The sequence below is a fragment of the Amphiprion ocellaris genome, chromosome 5 (genome assembly GCF_022539595.1).
Source record: "Amphiprion ocellaris isolate individual 3 ecotype Okinawa chromosome 5, ASM2253959v1, whole genome shotgun sequence".
NCBI lineage: Eukaryota > Metazoa > Chordata > Actinopteri > Pomacentridae > Amphiprion > Amphiprion ocellaris.
The window spans coordinates 23,372,681-23,396,672 of record NC_072770.1 but is presented as its reverse complement, the minus strand read 5'-3'; the positions used below and the strand labels follow the sequence as shown (position 1 = coordinate 23,396,672).

The 23,992-nt window shown below is 40.2% G+C and overlaps 1 protein-coding gene across 3 annotated transcripts in view; it reads left to right on the top strand.

Moving 5' to 3' along the window:
• Window positions 1-13,044, top strand: part of foxp4 (forkhead box P4) — a 94,218-nt gene extending 81,174 nt beyond the window's left edge. For all 3 annotated transcript variants that reach the window (XM_035946814.2, XM_055010633.1, XM_023267225.3), the window contains 7 exons: window positions 178-403; window positions 1,229-1,305; window positions 1,388-1,489; window positions 5,039-5,160; window positions 5,716-5,782; window positions 6,865-7,037; window positions 7,393-13,044. In XM_035946814.2, coding sequence (XP_035802707.2) covers window positions 178-403; window positions 1,229-1,305; window positions 1,388-1,489; window positions 5,039-5,160; window positions 5,716-5,782; window positions 6,865-7,037; window positions 7,393-7,540 — 915 coding nt within the window. In that variant the 3' untranslated portion in view covers window positions 7,541-13,044. The remainder of the gene's footprint in view (window positions 1-177; window positions 404-1,228; window positions 1,306-1,387; window positions 1,490-5,038; window positions 5,161-5,715; window positions 5,783-6,864; window positions 7,038-7,392) is intronic.
• Window positions 13,045-23,992: the final 10,948 nt, after the last annotated feature.

The following is a 23,992-nucleotide window of genomic DNA, read 5'->3' as shown; positions in this document are numbered from 1 at the left end:
TATTTGTCTTTAATTTTTTTCACCTTTTAAGCCTGACGTCAATCTTCGTAATGTGTATAAATAATCTGTTACAATGCCGTAGGATATTTTAAGAGAATAAAGTTTTTGTTTGTATTTGAAAAGCTCTGAGATCTCCCTGCCTGACACGAAGCTGACATCATTTCTGTCTCCTTCTAGCTGAACCTGGCTTCCAGTGGCTCTCTGTTAAAGCGGGACAGCGACGCCTACCCAGAGGGACTCCCCCACCCCCCCACGTCCGCCGCCACCCCCATCACCCCACTGCGCCAGGGACCCTCAGTCATCAGCTCCTCCAGCCTGCACACACACTCCCACTCCCACACACACGCCGTCGGGCCCATACGTAGGCGCAACTCCGACAAGTACTGCACCCCCATCGCCTCAGGTAGACTGCGACATACATCTTCCCCTTCGCACCGGTTCCCTCATTACCCTCCCATTTATGTTATTATCTTGTATTATCTACTTATTGAGTTATAATTAATTGATTAATTTTCTTTATTTGTTTGGCTCCCCATTAGCCGTCACTGATGTTACATAATGCGTCTCTGGTTTCAGAAATTTCTTAATCAAGTTTTGATGACTTTTTTTTTTTTTTTTTTTTTTTTATGAAACTTGTTGCTGTTTTCCTGTCACAGCATTAAAATATGTCTTGATTCAGCCGTGGAGCTTTTTGCACATCAGACTCTTTGACTTTGACAGTATGGAATGCATAGGTGTATTAATGAGGGCTCCATATGTCACGGCGTACTGGGATACGTAATGGAACTGAGCCATCATTAATTCCACCTGTGCTTTTCCTACCGTGACAAGTCAAAATGTACGCGTTGAAAAAGGTCGATCACTTTCAGACAATCGTACGCATTTCTTGTCTTTCTTGCAATTGAATTTACTGTAGTTTCAGTGTCAGTATCGGTTATCCAAGCAATATTGTTTTAGATGTGTGCTTTGGAATGTCTCATTCATTCACATCACCGCCGCAAAAGCCTTTGAATTGTTAAAAAAAAAGAAGAAAAATGTATGATTTCCTTTAAAACAAATGTAGCATCTTCACCAATGTCGACAATTTATCTGATTTCTAGAACAATATCAAGCATTTAGACACACTAATTATTTGTTCTATTCTTTTTACATGGATTTTCCCTAAAAATTCCTAATTTGCAAATATTTCAACCTCACGGACTGATTTGAAATGTTCTCTTTTTTGCAGAGCTCGCTCAGAACTGTGAGTTCTACAAGAATGCTGATGTCAGGCCTCCCTTTACTTACGCCTCACTTATACGTCATGTAAGTCTCTTCAGTGATCCCTCTCACAGTCCCTCCGTCTGTGTCCTCCTCTAACTTCTGTCCCATTTCTTCTCATTCTCAGGCCATTCTGGAGTCCCCAGACAGACAGTTGACTCTCAATGAGATCTACAACTGGTTTACACGAAAGTTTGCCTATTTCAGGAGAAACACAGCCACATGGAAGGTAAAGGCACAACATAAACACACACTAGAACACTTAATTTAACTTTAATTTTATCCTTAATCCTCTCTGAAAAGTTTTTAACACCCTGCATAGTCAAGTTTTGTTCAGGTTCAGGTTATAGTACAAGACATTATTCACTAAAATAGAGAATCAACTAATGGAAGATGTAAACCAGGCCAATTAACAAACTAATCTAAAGTTGTTTAGATGATGGAGAAAACAAGTTGAACCATATTTAGAAAATAAAAGTCAGTGCCCCAGTTCTGACTGGTGCCAAGAGAGCTCAATATTTTGACTAAACCTAAAATGTGGTACACAACTGTGACTGGTTTAAAGCTGATTATTGCAAAGTAATTGCGGTCTGCACCCACTGATGAAGCCTCTAACCCATGCAGACGCCAGCAGAGACTTGTTAGACCACAATGAAAGAAACAACATCTGCCAACAGGTTTTTCTTGTGTTATTTGAAACACTGAGGATCGGCCAAAATGCCCTCACTTAGCAGAAAATTTTGTCACTTTGAAGGCCTAAAATTAACACTCACACAGTGATACAAGCACAATAACACTCACAGACACACACTCCTGCACACAAATTTTAAAGCTGACTTTGCTCGGCTCCTAAAGATATGACTGATTTGACAGTTATTGGCTGTTTCTGTCCTTTATGAGACACTTTCCTACTGCTATCTTCCTCTCCTTTTTTCTTGCACTTTTGCCTTTATATCTCTCTCTCTCTCAGGCCTAAACAATCCTCGTTCCTCCAACTTGGCACAAGGAGTGTCAGCCCAGTAAAGCCCCGTCTAGCCATTATGCAGCCTCATTACAGAAAAGCACATACAGAGCTAACACACACTCCTCATGATCACACACTGAATTGTCTCTGTCTCGCTCTTCACACACGTGGCCTGATCCCACTATTGTAGGTGCTGACCCATTTCTACAGCAACCTCACACTAATTTGGGCGTCAAAAAGAGGGAAAGTGAAGAAACCAAAGAAGTGAGAAGTGGGCGGCCGCTTCCTTCCTCTAATAACCCCAACCAAGGAGGCAGGGATGGGATGATGATGATGATGATGATGATGATGATGATGATGCAGAGAGTGGTTAAGAGACAGGGTAGCCAGGAATATCTTTACCTCCTCATCTGACTTTTATGAATTTTAACTATTAATGCCGGGTGTCTGCTTCCTGTGCCGTTGGCCTAGCAGACCCTTAAATATAGCCTGGCATGGCCTCATGTATTTATATAGCAGCTCAGCGAGTCAAATAGGACCGCAGAGATGTATGTCCTTTAATAAGCCGTTATATTTCATGAGGAGAGCAGCGGTGTCAGGGAGTGGAAGTCATTGATCAGAGAAACAGAGGGGCAGAGAATGAAGAAGAGACAAGGGAGAGAAGAAGAAAGAGATGATTGAGAGAGGGGAAGAAATCAGTGTTGAGTGTTATTTCAAGGCGCCACATGATGGGTTGGAGTTTATTTTTTCACCTTTATCCACTTAATACCATCCACTTTTTTGGTAATTAATTCTATGCATAATAACAGAATCAAATGCAATCAACACTCTGTAAGATGCTTTAATGGGATTTCCAGTTGTGAAATATAAGAATTTAAATTTGGACTTAAGTACAAATTGTACGTACTGCTGAGGTACCACTTAATGTGAGTTTTTCCATTTCATGCTTTTTTTTAAACTTATATTCCACCACAGTTTAAAGGAAAATATTGTATTCACTCCATTGCAGCTACTTGACCATCTTAGTTACTAGTTATGTTGCAGAATAAGATTTTAAATTCAATACATATGACAACATATTTTAATAAATATGCTCCACCTTAATCAACTACAACACGAAAATGATACAACAGTATGATAAGGAGATTCTTCTGCTTTTGATTATTTAAGTACATTTTACCAACAATACCTACTGACTTTCAGTTAATTCACATTTTAAATGTAGGTCTTTTACACCATATATAATTTTCAGTGTGATATTGCTGCTTTTACGTAGAGGATCTGAATACTTTTTATGTGTGTTTAAAACTAATTTCATTGCAAGTTCAACCTAATTTCATGCTTTTTTATTCATTCTCCTACTTGTGATTTGACTTACTTGCATGTGCTTCTGTTATATGCAGAAATACAACTGGACTAAACCCAACATTTAAACATTTACAACATAAAGACGCTAACACTTTCAGCAATACCTGTGAAAAAGAAGGACATCTGTTGTTTATTGTTGTTTTTGCTGTACACAATCCAATCTTTCCTCCCAAATTTCTGCTTCCACTCGTCCCCCCCAGCAGCCAGAGGGAGGGGAGTTGAGTGGCACATGTGCTGTGACCCACTGTAAATGACTGCTAATGTTTTAACTGGGAGAATTAGGCTTTCATCACGGAGACGAATGCAAATAGCACCGCAATAGCACCGGTGTCTGGCGCGTGTCTCCGTGTGCATGTGTGTGTGTGTGTGTTTGCACCGTCAGGGTGGCGGGCGGAGATTGGGGTCAGACTCATTTACAAAACTTAGCATCACGGCTCGGGGGTTGAGGGGATGCGGGGGAGAAAAGGGTTCCTCCGCTGATTATGGCTTGTGTAATTACGTGTGTGTGTTTGTATGTGTGTGCGTGTGTGTATCTGCGTGTGTAATTACGGCAAGGAGTGATGCATGCCTGGCCTGTCCCTCCCTCTCGGCTTAGAACAGCGTGTCAGAGAGAATATGCAGGATTTAATTATAGACGAATTAAAATTGGTAATGAAATTGGGCATGAACAAACTACAAATAGCAGATGAAAAGGGAGGCCTGTCCCTGGGGGGTTGAGAAGAAGATAGCGGTGTGTGCCTGCTTGCTTGGCTGTCTGAGTGCCTGTGGATGTGTGTGTTTCTGTGTGTGTGCTGATGATGACTGATTAGAAACATTCTGAGATAAAATAACGCTACTAGAGAACTGCTGCCTTGTGTTACTGCTGTACAGGCAGCTACAGTAATGTGTAAAGTGACGGGTAAAAAAATGTAAAGTTATGGTTGTCTAAAGGACTCGTATCCTTGGGTAACATTACATGTAAACATGTAATAGAAGGCATTGTTTCTGTTGTGCTCTGGCTGGATAAGAACTTCAGGTGAAAAATGATCATTTTTCCCAGCATTAAGTTACTCTTTAAGGACACACCTCCCACTGGAATATCTTCAAATTTAAAAAAGTGTTTTTATAAACCAAGTTAGAGATTTTCTGAATATAGTAGCAGATGTGAGGGAAGATTGGTACTACAAAACCAGTACGAGTACTTACTGTATTTATCACATCACAGGGAAAGTTCAGAAGGTGTTTTACAGTGATTTCATTCAGTCTTTGCCATTAGATGTTGGTTTTCAGCTGATTGTTTCCACTACACACAAGACCCTCATACATTTTGAACCTTTATAAGCTGAAGGAACAGGAAAATGGCAAGCTATTTTTTAAGTAAAATATTAAAAGTAAAATTAAACTGAGTCAAATCAAATGTCAAACAATAAAATAACCTCTTTTCCTTCCCCTTTTCCTTTTTTCCAGAATGCTGTGCGCCACAACCTGAGTCTGCACAAGTGTTTTGTTCGTGTTGAGAACGTGAAGGGGGCTGTGTGGACTGTGGATGAAGTTGAATACCAAAAGAGGAGACCACCAAAGATGACCGGGTGAGTGCACACACACACACACACACACACACACACACATACACACAACCACATCTGCACACGCTGTCATGTACACGCTCAGTTGTGGTTGATGCGAGTGTGAGATTATGGGTGCTGGCACTATGATTGCTTAAATGGAGCCTCTATTATTACCAAGCGGCCAACTCAGGATTCAAGTAAAACAAAAGGCGGGGAGGCTGCTGGCTCGTAATGTACGTACTGTATGTGTGCGTGTGTGTTTTTCCCTGTTTGTCGACACCATTAGTAAGCAGCTGTGTGAGATGCAAGACAGGAAAAAAAAAGCTTGTTAGCATATGTAAACAGATGTTCTTTCCAACCACCAGAGAACCCTGGGATAATTGCACACACACACCTGCACGCCAGATATCAGACGCTTTCAGATGTGCGTTTTAGCATCTGTTTACAGTCTGTGGTTGGCAACAAACATATTTGTGAGACTTGTCATCGTACTTTGAGTGAGGTGACATCTTTTCATGCGTGTGTGCAATCTGTGATTTCTCACTGCCGTCTTTCTCTCTCTGTGTATATATGTAGAAGTCCCACTCTGGTGAAAAACATGATTTCAGGCCTGGGCTTTGGATCCCTAAATGCCAGCTACCAGGTAAGGCATGCCCTCTCCTTCCCCTCTTTTCTCTCCCTCTCTCTCCCACACACATACATATAGCAGCCAGTCATAATCAAGGACACTAATATCAATTCCCTCTTATAATTAGCCGATTCCCTAACGACGCTCACACCACCTCCCTCCTCCTCCTCCCACATCGGCACACACTCTCACCTCCCACCTCACTTTCTCACACATGCGCCACCCCCACCACCACATACACACACACCAACACACACCAGACCCATCTCCTCACTTCGGTGCAGACACAACCAGCAAACCCACACACACACACATACACACCCATACACACACATGCGACTGAGATGATTTATAGCATCAAGTAGTTGTCAATTAAGGTTACTGCATAAAATTATCGCCTGTCCCAGAAAATCCACCTCTGAGCCAGTGAGAATTCCTTTTGTCTTTTTTTTTTTTCGTTCTGTGTGAGAGGGGAGGTGGGGTGAGTGTCTCAGTCAGTGTCCAACCTTTCTCATCAAACATCTGGATGTGAGTGACAGAAGTTGCTCTTGTTGGTTTTGCTGTTTTCTCTGCTGGAGACAGTGATGTTGCACAGTGTTTGTGTTAAATCTGAGGTTATGGTTCTCTTAGCATTCCTGTTGAGACTTTAGTGTCAACACACACTCACTTATGACATGGACTTATTTGTACATGCACAACCCTAGACTGGTAAAATACTGTATATAAGTGCCCCCTAGTGGTTTGTCATGCTCACTGGCAGCTTAGTGGATACAAACGGGCTCTATATGGAGGAGCTCTCATCAGTACATGAAGAAAAACGCTCCATCATCTCGTGGCTGTTACCATTCATGTAGATTGTGTTTCCAATGCCAGTTCAGCTTACAGATAAATTCTGATTGCATTAAAGATTAAATGTATTCAAGTTAAGTGTAGTTAAATGTTTGGTTTGTTTGGCACAGATTGAAATCAGGAAGCCTCATCAGATTGTTCTGGCTTTGTAGTCTCGATAAAGCTTCTCTAATTGACATATATGTTTCAAAAATGAAACCTTTCCCATTTTAAATGACCGTACAACTCGGCACTCTGTGTGTACGTAGGCGGCTCTGGCAGAAAGCAGTCTGTCCCTGCTGAACAGCCCTCCCCTGGTGACCCCTCCGTCTGCGGCCAGCCTCAACATGCTGCATGTGGGCCATGATGATGTCAGCTCCACTGTGGAGCAGGTCAACAGCAATGGCAGCTGCAGCCCAACGCTCAGTCCTCAACAGTACAGGTATAGAGACGGACACACACATGCATGCAAGAAGGGGGAAGTGGACAAAGCTCTTTGACAATATTCACATGCACTAAATATGTTTACATTTATAAATTTATAAAAGTATAAGTTTTATCTTTTGGTTGCCACAACTGCACAAATTTTTTTTTAAGTTTAAGTGTAAAAATATATATTAAATCTCACAGAGTGAACCTACCTAGGTTGAAAAAGTGATAATGTATGTGAATTAAATTTTAGAAATGCTAATTTAGCATCAATCGGTACATAAATGCACACAAAATTTGGGCTATTACCATCTGCCTTGAGAAGGCAACTCATCATCTCACATGACGCTCTGTGCTCTCCCCTGCAGCCACCCGGTGCATGTGAAGGAGGAGCCCACTGAGGTGGAGGAGGACAGTCGGCCAGTCTCCCTCCTGGCTGGCGTCACACACAGCCTGCCATTGCCGAGCGACGAGCGCGACTTGGAGGAGGATCTTCCCACAGAGGAGCTGGAGTAGGACAGATCCGAGCAAGACCAGAGGGACGGGACTTTTTTGAGATCATTCCCCGAGCCCTCTCGCCAGTGTGAAGAGGAAAACATAGCAACAGTACACTTAAGAGAAGAGAGAAAAAAGAGAATGTTTTTTTGTTGTTGTTTTTCATAAAATTCAAGCAACTAAGGACGACATTGAGAAACTCCAAACAGGGTTAGATGACCTTCGTTACTTTCAGACGCAAAAACAAGACTGTGGAGCACTGCTTTACCTCCATGTGTTGCTTGGCCAACACTTGGCTCAGAGGTGTAACACCACTTAATGCATACACACTCACACAAACACGCACACACACACACACACACACACACACACACACACTCATTCACTTGTCAAACCATGTCTCCTCATCCTCCCTGGAAAAGTCGCCCTCTGTGTAGAGACCCCTAGAGGCGTGGACACACATCCTCCCAGCACCCTGCATACACCCTCCTCTCTGTCGTCTCGGGCTGCCTGCGAGCCGTTTTATCTCCACGTCAGTCGAGAAGACACGCAGATGTGTGTGTTAGAAAGAACACAACACACACACACACACACGCACAGGATCATGTGTATATAGATCTGGAGCAGTCACTAGGGGCTGTGCAGTATACCTCTCCTTCTTCCCCCTCTTTGAGTCAATCACTTGCTTTTTCATTTTCTTTCGTTTGATTAAAATGAAACTGTTGGACTTCGAGACGCGGAGGAAGGAAGAGTGCTTTCAAAGATTACCTCCAACGGTTCTCCGGCTCCTCTGCAGAGCGGGCTCCTGTCGACCCAGTCGAGGCGGTGTGGCCCTGGTCCCTGCCCAAACTTCTGCCAGCAGCAAGACGCTTGAGTGAGAGGCATCTTTTAAAACTCTTTGCTTCTAAGTGGAAAAAAAGAAGACATTTTCCCACCTTATCTACATCCCTTCCCACCCCTTCCTCCCCCAGAAGACTGCAGGAATAGGACCATTTGGTGCTGTCCTTCTTCTCTCCTCCGTCTGCAGATGGAGCGATGAGCATGGAACACTTTTAAGAAAAAGAAGAAAAAGAGGGGAAGCAGTGAGAAACAATGGAGGAAGCGTCTACAGAAATATTGTGACTAAAAAAAAAGAAAACTGTCGATGATTATGGAATATAACAAGAAAAAAATGTGTGGTAGCTTTTGTCATTTCCTTTTTTTTATTTGATGTTATTATCATTGTTTATTATTTGAGGATCAATATTTCCAAGGTGGCGTTCCTTTTTGACGTACCTTTTCTAAGGATGCTGTTTTTGTTTTTGTATTGTAAGTTGTTTGATTTACTCTGGTTGTTCACACCATTCCAAATGAGTATTGGCAAAAAAGAAACAAAAAAAAGTAATAATAATAATAACAAAAAGCGCAGTATTGTCCCAACTTACCCGAACCCTACTCCTGCCCCTCTTCCCTTTCTGTCCCAAGTGTAGCAGGCAAGAAATTTGGAAATAGCACTTAAAGTTGCCATTATCCAGACAGATTATTTAACAGCGAAATCTTTTTCTTTTAATTCTCTCTCATTCACTTGTTTTTGGTTGTGTATTTAGTTGAGAAATATCCGTAATGCTTTAAAAAATATATATATTATTACTGCAGTCAGAGAATACCTCATCCCACAAAGGTTCTGCCTGGAACTGTGTCCAAATTGATAGAGAAATAAGGGGGAATTCTTTCTGTGGGACACCAAATGTGGCAACTCTGCTCAGCTTCGACTCAAAGCTCTATGGTTTAAATAGTTACTGTGTAGAAGCTATCTGCAATTCACTGTGTGAGTTTGTGTCAAAGGAATAGCACGTGAGATTTATTTCCTTGTTTTCCATGAGCATAAAAGCATTACTTTTCTCTACAGTGCCATGCCAAATTTAACATTTATTTTAATCTATTATCTGCTTATTCCCGTTTTATTTTTGTTACAGGTAACCAAAGAAATACGTAGAAAACCAAAAACCCTGTAGTTTATTTTGCCCTTTATGTTTCTTTTTTTTTCTTAAAGAACTGGCCAAAAGACAACAAACCAGGAGTTTGAATTCTTATTATTGTATTCATATAATTATTGTGTTAAAATTATACAAGACTTACAGTGCTGACCATTCCAAAAACCAAAGTGTGTAAAAACAAACTAGAATTTGGAGTCGGTTACAAATGACTCATATTAGGTATGAGGCCAAAAGCTAGTATTAACAAACCTCGCACAGTTCCTCTGAAAAACAAAAGAAAGAGAAAAGAAAAAAAGCACTTAGAAGTGAAATCCTGTCTCTCCCACACTCAGGCTCAACTGTGTTCCAAACACAATCTTAGGACTGACCCATTACAGAATGAGCAGGCCTAAAAATGAGGCACTCATGAGGCATTTGAACACAACATTTATGTATCTTTACTAACTAAAACGCTGACAAAAAGAGCCGAAATGAAAAGATCTGGATCTTTTGAAACACGTTGCGTAAGAAGGTACTTTTTTGGATGCTATTGTAAGAAACATTTGGATTTTTAAATCTAGAAAAAAGCTCTTTAAACAGAAAAATTCCCTCTCGATCTGTATGTAGCCTTACAGAACAAGGAAGTGTCTTTAATATGCTTAAAAAAGAAGTCACATCTTTGGACAGCGAGGAATTATTCCAAATAATAATAATACAGCAAAGAGGGAAAAGCTAAACACAATGAAAATATACCAATGTAAGAGGAAAACAAACCAAGGGACATCATGTAATTTAAAGTTGGGTTCATATTTTCATACTATTTGTTAAACTATCTCTTGCACTTCAGACCGTTTTTCTTATTTAATGAAAGAACCTTTCCGATGACTTTGTGTTCAAACAGGACTGTTTCCTGTCACATTAGAGACTGATTTCTTACAAAGTACAAAGTGGCAGACAGACATTTCGAAACGAGATGAAAACCAAAAATAACGCTACCTCCTTTTCAAAACAGTTCAACACATAGCCAATGGGAGACTGAACTCTCTGAAATATTTTTTTCTCCATTCTTCCTCAATGATAATAATTAATGCCAAAATTGTTGTTACACTTACTGTATGACTGACGGGAAAAAAAATAGCTATTTGGTGATCCGGACTCCCTAACACACATCTGCTTGAGCCCAAAAACATAGAGACGTTTCACTTTCAGCATAGAATTAAAAATGACTACCTCTCCTTAAACCACATCTAAAGCACTCTCTGCATCTCCAAATGTGTTGTGAAGTGCTCACTATATACGAACAGTTTTCTATCAGCTGTGTAAAACTGACCATATTCCTGCACCCGATTAGCATTGAGCTGTGTGAACAGCCTCTCAACTGTGTGCTTTGACTGTATGTGTGCATATTCATGATCAGGCTCAGCTCTCAGCCAATGAGAAGCCGTCATTAGCGGCTGTGTGTCGTTGCAGGGAGCTGGTTGTTGGAGGTAGTGATGGCTTGTCTATATCAGTACCGCAACACACACTAACATACACACACACACACGTACAGGGGTGTAACAGAAGCGAAGAAGCAGGGCTATGGGTTAGTGCAAACAGTGGCTCTGACCAACCAGATATCCAAAGACCCACAACACAGCAGCACCCCCCTTCACCGAAACACTCACAGAGACGTTGAGAGGACTAATACACTTAATGAAACTCATCACTACTACTAGTAATATCCAAACCAAGAGGAACTGCTGCATACAGTACATAGATGAGCTCTGACTTGTGCTTTAAGGTACACCTGTAAACAAAGCTGTTTTATAAAGATGTAGATTGTTCACAGGTCACCATGTAACACTTCTGTTCTTTCTCCAGCTTGGCATAACATGATGTATTCTTGTATATTAATGCTTGGCTTATCTCTCCAGGGCATTCTTTCCCATTTTGTCCTTTGATTTTCTCTTCTCGTTTTGGGGTTTCTTTTATTTCTGCACCTGTTTAGCTATTGTAAAGCTTTCAGCTCTGATTCCTATACTGTACTGCTAATGCTGAAGTATATGTATTTATCATATTAAGTGTTGCAGGTATCTCGGTTTAATAGTTTTGTTTTTTTTTGTTTGTTCATTTGTTTCCATTTTTTTTCAGTTCTTCATAAAACGTCTGGGACGCTGATTTTTTACGTGTATTATCTCTAAAAAAAATGAAAAGAATTAAAGTTAGATCAGTGGTTTAGGTAACACCTGTTTGTATATTTATCTTAGCTAGGTCTATTTTGATACTTTTTTGTCTCTGTACTGCATTTATGCATTTTTAAGGAAAGAAAAAAACAACAAATGGAAAACAAACTAAAAAGTTACTTCATTATGTATTGATACCTCAGAAGGACTTTTACTCAAAGACAGGACCAAAACCTCTGAAAAGAAAAAGAGAAAGAGGAAAAAAATGTAAGAATATGTAGCCCCTCTCTTGCTTTAAAAATGCGGAGCTTCAGAAAGGTATTGCTGTTGGTCCTTTCAGGTGCCAGTGTGTCCCTGCTCCCTCTGACCCCGCCCTCTGACCCCTGACCCCTGTCATTCCTGTGCTGAACTCCGACCCGCAGAGCTGTCAATCATCTGCAGGTGCCATGGGGGTGTCACTGAGTCAAACACCTGGCAGGTGGTGACCAGCCACAAACCTCATCTCCCAGTCCCACAGAGGCAGATCAAAGACTGACACTGTTGCATTTTTGATACTCCTCCTCTTGCGTAGTCTCAATACCAAAATGTGGAATGGCTCTCAGAGATGCAGCTCATCCTCTGACTACCAAAGGCATTGCGAGCAAACATTGCTTAGTCCAAACTCCTGAACTGTAACCAAACTGTAACCAAACCAATGCCACAACCTTAACCAAACAAAAACCAAGCTACTTCCAAAACTCTCCATCGACTTCACTGATCACCTTTACTGATAGCTGTTATCTCTCATACATCCACGGCGTTGTAGGAGCAACCTACATCCCATTGGCAGGTGACTGACTCAAAGGATGCAGGGAGATCAAATCCTGACGTGTGATTGGACAGTTCTGAGGTGTCACGTGAGGGGGGAAGGGACTCTCAATGTGGAGCATTGCCTGACGGTATTATTAAGTAGACAGCCAGAATAAGATGGAACTACCACTTCAGCTCTCCTCTGGTTAAACCTTAGGAATGTGTGTACATTTTCAGCAGTGACTCTCTGTATTGTTTCTTAGTTCAGTTTACCTGTTTACCTCTCTTTATCCTTTGGTTTTTGTTATGTTTCTTGTTATTTGAAAGTGTGACCCGAGGAAGAGGCGGGAACAGGGACTGGGTGGTGGCTTTAGACAGACAGTGGAGCCCAGCCCTCCGACCCTCCACTCCGGGTAGCCATGTAATGCCAGTCACTGCCCTTTCCTTCATGCTGTATAAAAACACACACATATATCTGTGTATTTGTAACCTGAATCTTCTTGTGTCTGTCCATGCAGACAATAAAAAAACTGTACAGTAGGTCTAGTTGCATGTAATCTGTACTAATTATTGACAATGGCATTATAAAATGCAATAAAATACTTATTACACTGTCCTTTGCTGCGTCCTTGTTTCTTCTGCAGTGCAACTGAATATAGACAAACATCCATCCATGCATCCATTATCTATACACCGCTTAATCCTCATTAGGGACACAGGGGGGCTGAAGTCCATCCCAGCTGACTTAGGACAAAGGCAGGGGACACCCAGGACAAATCACCAGTCCATCACAGGGCTACGCAGGGAAAACCCACACATGCACAGGGAGAAAATGCAAACTCCATGCATAAAGATCCTAGGCCCAGGTCCAGACTGAGGATCTTCTAGCTGCAGAAGACAGTGTTAACCACGGAGCCGCAGTGCAGCCCTTACACAAACATAAAATGAAAAAAAAAATACAATGAAAATAATTTTTTCAAAATTAAGCATCTTCTACATTAAAAAATTGAACCTCTTCAATTATCTTGAAATATTAACTAACAGTGTAAGTCGAGCTCGTTGTGAAAAATATACATCATTCATACTTAATATAAATTGTACTTAAATACAACAGCCATACAACAAACAACTGATACAGTATGTAAATTGAGACTATGTCGCTGCAATCGTTGCTCATCTTTGTCCTTTCAACACAAGCACACAAACATAAACTGAAACAGCAGTGGTGCACTTGCAGAAAATAAGCAGTATCAAGTGAAGCTGCTTCAATTTTCACTGTGACCTCTGGCAGACTACTTGTCATGTAAATGTTCTACTTCTGACTGCTATAATTAAGGGAAACCAATAAAGGCAGCTACTGTTAACAATGAGGCTTACTGTTTTTGGAAAGTTGAGCAAATTATCCTTTATTGAACAGGTAAATCTACAGCATAAATACTCATGCTTCTAAAACAATTTACAGTGCTGCACCAAATGTGTTTGTTAAAATCATGTTCAGCTGAAACATATGAATTTGAAAAGATGTGATACCCGGTCATTTACAATTAGCAGCTTTAGTAGCTGTGCTATTGGATTATTTATATATATAAAGAATTCAAGAATTCCACTCTTTCTGTATCAGATATGCATTCTTCTATTAACATGTAGTATAATCACTAATGAATAAATCAACAAAACACTACGTAGTGTAGCCAGTCACACCACACAATTGCTTCTACTGTTACTCAAGGACATCTCCTGGAGTTGGAAGTTCATCCTGCTTCTGCCCTGTGGGGCCTTCAGAGAGGTCAGCATGTGTTGTGATACAGAGACTGGCCACCAGGAGGAGTAAACAAACCAGACAACACAAGCAGCATTTCACAAACACAAACCCAGCCACACAAACACTTCTAGGATCCACTGACACCGTCTGACCAACAGGGTGGGCCAGAGAGTGCAGAACAAACAAGAGCACTAAGTGAACTATGTGAACTGTATGTGATAGAGTGAATGGCATGAATACAGGTGGCTGAACTCTCATTCGGCTCTGTAGAACAGTTGTGGTACTGCAGAGATACTCATTTTCAATTGTCCAGGGTCCACTTATGCAAAATGTCAAAAGGCCACAACAATATTTATTATGTAAAATTAATAATCATTACAAAGCCCATAACTCATCTTTCTTTGAAATTATTTATTTTCAAATTAACTGAATAACAGCCAAGGGGCATCATTGCACATTTACCATATATTTACAATCAAAAGAAATCTCAGCGTGAATCAATTTATTTTCTCTGTGAATTAGAAAGGGATTGGTGGGCCAGCCATCAGGCCGCAGGCCATAAGTTGAGTATTGCTGCAAATAAAAAAATAGTTTTCTGTGACCTATCTGTACTTTCACATTACCCACCTTCTCCATTTTCCCCTTCTCTCTCTTCACCTGTGTCTGCCTCCTCTGCAGGTTTGCCACATGCCCTAAAGCTTATCTTTAAACCTCAAATCTGCATCATGGATGTGTTGCCACAGGGAGAAAAAATGGAACCTGGCTGGATATTTTTTTGGAAAGTTAAGACTTTGTTTAATCTTGTGCTTTTAGCGAACCTCTCCAACGAAACTCACTCCTGACGCCTAAATCCCTGTGACATTTGGTTTTGGGAGAGACCCCATCTTAAGCCTATTATACGCCCACAGATGCACATGCACGCACGCACACACACACACACACTCACACACACACACACACACAGAGACACTCAAATGATGCACACATCCACACATCATGAATACTAAGCAGAAACTCAGCACCATATACTCGTACAAGGTGAGCCAGGGTGCAGAGCAACACACAAAGGGGTTATTCTTGGCGTGGTACAGTAGTGGTTGGCCTCCAGAGTCTGAGCCTCTGAATATATTTCTTAATGCTCATCTGGACTGAGTAAGCATTAGGTGTGTGCATATGAGCATGCATCATACACTTGTTTGAGTGTCTGGAGCTGGATTTGTATGCTAATGCATCTACTTGTCTGTTCACGTGCATGGATTTGAAATCAATATGCAAGTGTGTGTGACTGGGTGCAGGGGTGGGTGTGAAGAGCTGCTAGTCCCAACAGCATGCAGAGCACTGAGGTCCAGGCAGACCCTGTGAGTCACAAAATAAATTTACTGAGAGCCATGCTGACATCTCTCTCCCTCTCTCCCCAGTTCACTCACTCTGTCTTCCTCCCTCTCCCTTCTTCCCCTCCGTGTCTGTGGCTGAAGCAGTGGGCCATCCTCCAAACAGTGTACTGACTCACTGAAAACAACACAACATGCTGTGTATCTGCTGCTGCTGCATGCATCCATATGGATCTGCTTATTCAGGCAAATGGGCTTAGACTCTCTTCTCTTCATCTCTATTAAAATCTAAGCCAGAGGTTTTCTATTTTTTGCTACATCCAAGTAAACACCCAAGCTGTGATGTGCTTTTACTCTCTGTTTGGCTATACGTTCACCATCATTAGACTAACATTACTAATCTGAAGGAAAAGAAGATTGAAATGTATTTTAGACCACTTTTGACAAGACAAAAAAATACACTATGTACTCACATCATCTTAATACGAGGCACATGAACATGTAATCTGTAGACTGATAACATTCAAAGTAGACATAAGTCATTTATAAATGTTCTTTCTCAAAGGCTCTATTACCTTATTGCTTTGTATTCTACAGACCTCACAACTGTATGTGTAAAAATAATATTGATGACTATACATGTAACCATTTTCTCTTTTAAATATTTGTTTGTTAATCATTTGTTTTCATCTTATTGTATTAATATTAAATAGAGAAACACAGTTACATGGTATTGCCTCTGTTTTCACAGAGTAGTGACAGACATGATCAGACAGCACTGACAAACAAATCCATAAATATGTATTGCTTTACTTATTATATGGGATGTGGTGAAGAAATTAATAATAAAAGTATAAAGTATAATTAATAATAAAAGTTTAGTTTTCTTAATGGAAAGGGGAAGGTATACTATTCTACCTTTTATAGAAACCTAAAAAATGTTTTGGTTTAGTTAGGCCTCTGTTCAACCTCTTTGGGTCTAAATGATCCAAGTATCTGTCATTGTCTGCAACAGACATCTGAAACACATCCTTGGTTCAAATCAGGAACTCATTATACATACCAAGGTGTTTAAAAGAGGTCGAATTTCTTTTGCTTTGCTTGATCCCTGGGACTCCAAACAAAACATTGGGGTTACATGTTTAGTCTGTAAAAAGTCGTGCTGTCTGAAAAACAGTCCAAAATTAAACATATTCAATTTATAATGATATAAAACCAGAAAAGCAGCAAATCATCACGGCTGAGATATTGCAAACAGTGAACGTTTGGCAGTTTTCGCTTGGAGAATGTCATAAATTGCTAATTGGTGTTGAATTAATACATTTTCTGATGATAGTGCCAAATTACATTTTGATGTAAAATAATGATTTGAATGACTAAACAACTAAGAGTTCATTCAACTCAATAAATTAAGTTTAAAAGAAATAAAACTAGCACACAAGCACACTTCCCAGGATGCATTGTTGGAGGGTAAAAACTCCCCGAAGACTTGTTTGTAAAGTTTGAGAGAACAGACGTGGTGGAAATTAAGTTGTAGCTGTACTTTCTTTTCATAAAAATTAAAATATTTCCAAACACGACAAAGATTCAAAGTCAATTCACCTGTAGACTTATCATTTTTCTCACTTTAACCAGAAACATTCTCACAGATTGTATTTACACTAAGAGCTTTAACAGCTAAGATTGTAAGTTCTCAAAGTTGAATAAAGAAGAAATTTTTAAAACTGACTACATGACTAGTTGGTTCAAAGTAATACCTTAAGTTCACAGAACTTGTTTTCTTAAGTTCAGTTAATTGACCTCAGCCACAACAGCTACACTTTCAGAACTCATAACATGACTCTGAACTAGTGCAGGGAACTCACATTGTCAAGGCAGCAGGGGAACTTGCTAAGATGATTTACGTGTAAACTAAAAGGTGCACAACATAATAATGAATTAACAAGATGTGTTACTGTATGTAAGCAACATCTGGACTGCACCGTTTGCACACACTGAGCTGTTATCTGGCTGTTGAAATAACTGGCCTCCAGTTGTTGCTGCCTCACAGGTATGTTTTTTTCCTAACCAAGATCTGTCCCCCAGAGAAGCCAGGGGTTTGATGAGAGAGTAGATGAAGTTCTGTGACTCCATGTGTGGCAGAAAGAGAGAGAGTGGGGGAGATAAGGGGAGAGAGGGGAGAGAGAGAGAGAGAGAGAGAGAGAGAGAGAGAGGGCCTCAGCTACAGAACAAAAGCAGCTTTGTGAGTGATTGGAACCACATTTTCACCCTCCCATCTCTCTCCTTCCCTCCCTCCCTCTCTCTCTCTTGGCCTCCACGCCGCTCAGAAACACTGAAACAATCTCTGTCAAAAGTTTAGAATAATACTCAGAGATGGACACTCACAGTCTGTGTGTGTGGCTCCAGTTTCACTTCTCTGTGAACACACCCCTACACACACAAACATGTCTCTCTCTGTGTCTCTGTCTGGAGTCTCTCCCTCTCCCAATCTCAACATTTCCTCCATCTGTCCTCCCACCATATGAGATCTCTGGTCATACGTCCTTTGAGAAGTGGAGCAGCTCTCACCTCAGTTCTGCTGCAGCGCTGGATAGCTAGAGAAAGCAACCTGTTCTTCCTCTTCTGGCTATCAGAGGACTGGAAAGCCTCTAAAGCCACAGAGGCCCAAGCCAGACAAAGAACAGGCCTGTATGCTGTGAGAAAAGTAGAAGAGGGGCTTTCAGCATAGTCAGGAATGGCATGGTTGCCCTTGGTTCAGTCAGAAACAGAAATTATAACTTCCCCTTTTTTTTTGCATTTGTATTTCAACCAATCCTCTCAGCCAAAGACTCACTTAATGTAAAAAAAATCCCATAAAAATCAACTTTGCACTGACATAAAAATGTGTTGTATTGTGATACAGTGCGGTGATACTTGCAAAATTTTCTGTTATTTTGGGTAAATGCCAGAAAACAAACACAAGTCTTTACCCTCAGCCTTCCAACAATAAGCAACAGAAATAACAACTGACATTTGACGGCTAAAAAAGATTAAGAAAACTGTGTTTACCGTATATGTCAAGAATAAATGCTAACTACACATTAGCTTTAAACAGCTAGCAGGATTGCCAATGGCCACCTGACCAACAGCATCTAAGCACATAACAGGGCTCTTAGTGATTTTCACTATTTGTCACAATAATAATCAAGGTGTATATATAATTAATAGGTTGCTTATCTGTGCTTTAAATCAAACAGACAGATGAACATATATGACAATTTCATGGATTGCATTGTGTTCAGAAGCATAGAAATTCTTGCTTACATGATGATGTACCAGCCACAAAGAACTCAAAATCCTTGTTTTGTTATTTTATACCAGCTTTTGAAAACAGAAACATCACTAACTTTATAAATATGCTATAGTTTCGGTGATATACTGCATATTCTCACACAAAATTGCATTCACAACTATGCTTTTCTCATTGGCCAAGACTTAATGAAAGTATCAATACTACTATCATGTCAGCATCAATATAACTGTAGAGCTGGGGTAGCCAACACGGTGCCCGCGGGCGCCTGGTTGCCCGCAGAGACCACGTGAGTTGCCCCACACATGCTCTAAAAATAACACTAGTCACCATGAAATTCCTTATAAAAAAATTGGAGTTGCCATTCTTTTAAAATCAAAAATACTTACATTAATGCAGATTTTAAATTACAATATTTGTTATAATTTTTATTTTTTTAAACAAAAATGTCTTCGGTGTAAATGAACTTTGACCGAGTCAAAGTTCACTGCGCATGTCCAACTATACGTCATTCTGCTGAAGCGTCCGGGCGCAGACGCTTTGGGAAGCTAGATGTGGTTTTTACCCTCCAAAACATGACAGAGAAGTGAAAGAGAAAGCACTATTTTCACCATGACTGGGAGGAAGAGTTCTTTTTCACGACAGTGAAAGATAAATGTATGTGTCCTATTTGCGGGGCGACTATTGCGTCAGCAAAGCGGCACAATGTGGAGAGACGCCACTTTAGCCGCTACAAAGCTTCCATGCTAACTAGCCACCTGCTAGCGCACATAGACTGGATGCGCACTACGGACAGAAAAAGCCCCGCGGACGGGTTTCGGACGTACAGTAGGGTTTCGGACGTACAGTGGTGCAATTGAAGTTTTCAGGAAGCCTGCGGACTTAAAGGCAGCTTTGGCATCTGCTACGCGGCAAAAAGTTTCTTCGTGGAGAAAAATGTACCATTAGAAAGGCTTGTTTCAGTGACGACTGACAGGGCTTCTCCATGACGGGTCGCCATGCAGGCTTCATTGTACGATGCAGAGGTGATCCAGACTTCCCAACGTTCCTACACTACCACTGCAGCATTCACCAGCAGGCCATATGTATGTACAAAAGTGGCCGGATTTGATCATGTGATGACTCGTGTCGTGAAGATCATAAATGGCCCCAAAGCCAAACAACCAGGACATTGAAGGTGCTGCTGGAGGAGCTGTCAGCTGATCATGGTAACCTGTTACTACACACAGAAACCCCATGGATCAGCAGGGGACCAGTTTTGCAGCGTTTTTTTTTTGTCACTGTTGGCCGAAATCAAAGAGTTCATGCAATCCAAAGGGGAAGACACCTCGCTGCTAGAGGACACTGAGTGGATTCTTGCCCTTGCATTTTTAACAGACATCACTGGGAAACTGAACCATCTGAACTGTGAGCTGCAAGGTAAAGGTAAGACATGATAAGCTCTGCAATGCCAGGCTTCCCACTAACACACATTTACAGACAAAGAAAGAGGTAACATATGTTGTCATTCAAAACACCGTGCCATTACACAAAAATGTGAAAAATAATTAGTTGAAAACATGTAATGATTTGTTGTTATGATCTGTTAAAAATGTTGCAATGCTGGTGAAAAATGCTGGTGATTAGTACTAATGTGATAGGATTCATTTCAAAATGTGAAAGAGTTGATTTTTTTTTCTTACATAACTGATAATTTGTACAAACATGGCAGAGTTCATGAATTGTTCAAAAATGTTACAAAGGTAGTGGATTGCAGAAATGAAGCATGATTTGATGACAGTTAATGATTTCCTAAAAATGTTAGAAGTGACAATTTGCACAGAAATGTAACTGGTGTGATTTTGAACAAAATGCTGCAAATATGCGGATTCATACAAAACTTACAAGAAAGATATTTACAAAGGTTTCAGAGATGGGATGCCTCTGACTTAAATATTGTAACAGATTTCCATATATATGTGTGTGTGTGTGTTTCTTACCGTCATTGTGGAAATCGTTGTTAATAATTATTTTAAGGAATAATTAACATAAATGTGATCAGTCTTTTTACATATTATTTTCATTATTATTATTATTGTTGTTTAAAGATGATGGCGCAAGTTTGCTATTGAGGAAGTTTGTATCAAACAAGGTGCCCTTCGTACTACTCAGTACCCTTGAAGTTGCTCTCAGGTTCAAAAAGGTTGGTGACTCCTGCTGTAGTCTCTGCTAGTTGCCTGAGGACTGTTGGCAGCTCCAAAATGGTTCAATGCACAACCTTAATTAAAGTGATGAATTGTTCTTTCTGCTCTTAAACTTTGCCCTGATTAAACAAATGTGTACATAAGTGATCTTTGGAGGTGTTGTAAGGCAGATTTTGTTACATGTTGACAGAGTCAGGACTGGTGTTTCCCCAATTTCCAAACTATGTGCTAAGCTAGAATTACCAGCTGCTGACTCCAGCTCCACAAACAGATGGGTGGTTAAAGAGGAAACCTGAACCTTTGACCCCTACAATGAGGGCATATGATGGCTCTGTAATGCTGCAGGGGGTATTTTGCTGGCATGGTTTGGACCCACTTGTCCCTCTTAGATGGAACTGCAATATAAATCAGTGCAAAGTTGCTCTGAAGGATCACCTTCATCCTATGATGAAAATATTTTATCCTGATTTCAGTAAAACAATGCATTCATTCATTAGGCACAATAGGTCACCGAAAAGTCTGATAAAAAATAATGTGAATTATATGCCCTGGCCTTTACAGTCACTAGATCTCAACCTAACTGAACACTTCTGGAAGATTTTGAACCAATATGCCAGACAGTACTCTTCACCAGCATCATCAAAACACCAAATGAGGGAAAATCTTTTGAAAGGATGGTGTTCATCCCTACTGTAGAGTTACAGACACTTGGATAATCGGTGCCAAAGTGCCCTGAAGTTGTTTTGGCACAAGGTGGTTTAGCATCTTACTTACATGCATTTAGTTGGGTTTTCCTTTAATTTGTCACTTACAATTTACTGTAGAGGCGAGAGAGTTAAATCATCTTCTCATTTAAGTCCCAACAGAGAACAAGGGATAGTTCGACATTCTGTATTGCCCAGAATGTCAAATTACCCATAATAAATCTAATATGTTGTGCTATTTCTGTATTTCTGCACAATTAAAATATTTAGGAGGATGTCTCTGCATGTGCGTCATCACATCAGCCTCTCTTTCATAATTGGAGGCTAATTTGATAGCACTGTTGGAAGTGAGGAATGTGGAAGGGCACTGCCATATTCATTTGGTTGAGACCCTGCAAGATCCAAAATGAACCTGCTCACCTCTACATAAAGCTGCTGTTACAACAAGAACAAAGGTAATCGGCAGATTTAGAGGGTGTGTAGCACCTGTCATCTACTCTGTAACTATGTAAATACCAGGTAAGCAAACAGACACTGAAGCTGTTAGACTGCACTATGGTGAACCTTGTGGGTGTGGTAATTAGTGAAGTGGTGGGTGGATCACGGACAGAAATAAGAGGTCAGAGAGCAAAGTTTTTCTGGAAGTTGGTAACTAAAAATGTTCTTTCCTCTCACTGTTCAGTGCTGGAATAGGTGGCAAAATTAAAACAAAACACAGCACTTTAATGTAGCCACCGGGTAATGCAACAATTTATTTTCATGGTCTTTTGCAGCTTGTGTTTGGTTTATTTATCTGGGTTTTGTGTTTTCATTACACTGTAATTGTGTGGAATCATTTTTAGCTGACATGATATCAGATAAAAGATGAGAATTTCCTCATTAACACATCGTGATCCTGTGAATTAGGTGAAATGAACTCTGAATGTTAATATGATACAATTTGGGAGTGCTCTTGTCCCACCCTGTTAAAAATCCCCTGCTGAAGATGACAGATTGGTAAGTTATGCATGTAAAGCAGCAGGGAAGGCAACAACTCAAAATGTGTTGATATGAGTTCGCTCAAAGAGACTTTGAAATGCTGCTATATTCTTTTTTTTATTCTTCAATTAGCAGCCTGTTTAAATGATGTCTCAATTTCATATTCATAAGAATTTGTTGCAAGAAAAATATGTAGATCATAAACTGCATTTGGTCTGCTGAACTGTTCTAAGTAACATACAGTATTTCTCTCACAAACAAAAAAAAGTCCTGCTGGAACAAGACCTCTCTAACACTACCGTTGCCCACACAAACTCTGACCGCCGTGCCCAGACGGACGCTGAGCCCCCACAGAGTACAAATCCTACAAACATTTCAGTGTCAAGGCCTGACTGTTTGCAATGACTGATTGTACACGCAAATTGAATGGGTGGTTATCATGTTGTTAGTAAAAATGGAGCCTGTGTCAAAGGCCTGAGAAGATTTGCTGCTGTGAATTACCTCGTGCTTCTGCCACGCCTTCAGACATCAATCACAGGAAACACACTCTTCAACTCACCTCCAGGTGTCAACATGGCATGAGCAGACAAGGCCCGTCTGTCATGCGCAGCATTTTTCTGAATCACATGTGATCTAGAAACACGACAAATTAATCAGTTCCAGTCATTTGTTTAAGTATTATGTTGCAATCACAAGCCAAAAGCAATGAATATTGCAGCATTATTCAACCACTGTTGTTGCATATAGTTCTGGTTTTCATATCATTTGTTTTATTTGTTAGATTTCTGCCATTAGCTTTGGGAATTCTTCTTACACTCACACCTTTACTGGAATTATTTTTCTTCATAATTCAAATAAGATAAGATACAATAAGATAAGCCTTTATTAGATTATAAAATAGTGCAAATATTTAGGAAATGTCATACAAAAATAAACCAGAAAAAAAACAAGATATACATAAAATGTAATTAGAGAAAACAAAGTATTGCACACGCCAGTGATATTGCACAGCTTCTTACATGAATGGAAATATTGACATAAGTATTGATATTGCACAGATTATTATCTATATTGCACAGATTGTTTAGGTAAGTAGAAAAACGTCTATGTAACATATGTTCTAATATATATTGTAAAAATATCTATTGCACAGGGTATTTTAAAGTCCAAATTATTCAACATGCACAGAATTATTTGATCGGAATTTTGAAAAAAATGTAAAATCTGATGACAGTATTACTGTCATAGCTACAGCTTAATGCTGTGGGCTGTGGCAGTGGCCCTGCTTTCTCTCTCTCTCCTCCAGGTTGGTTGCAG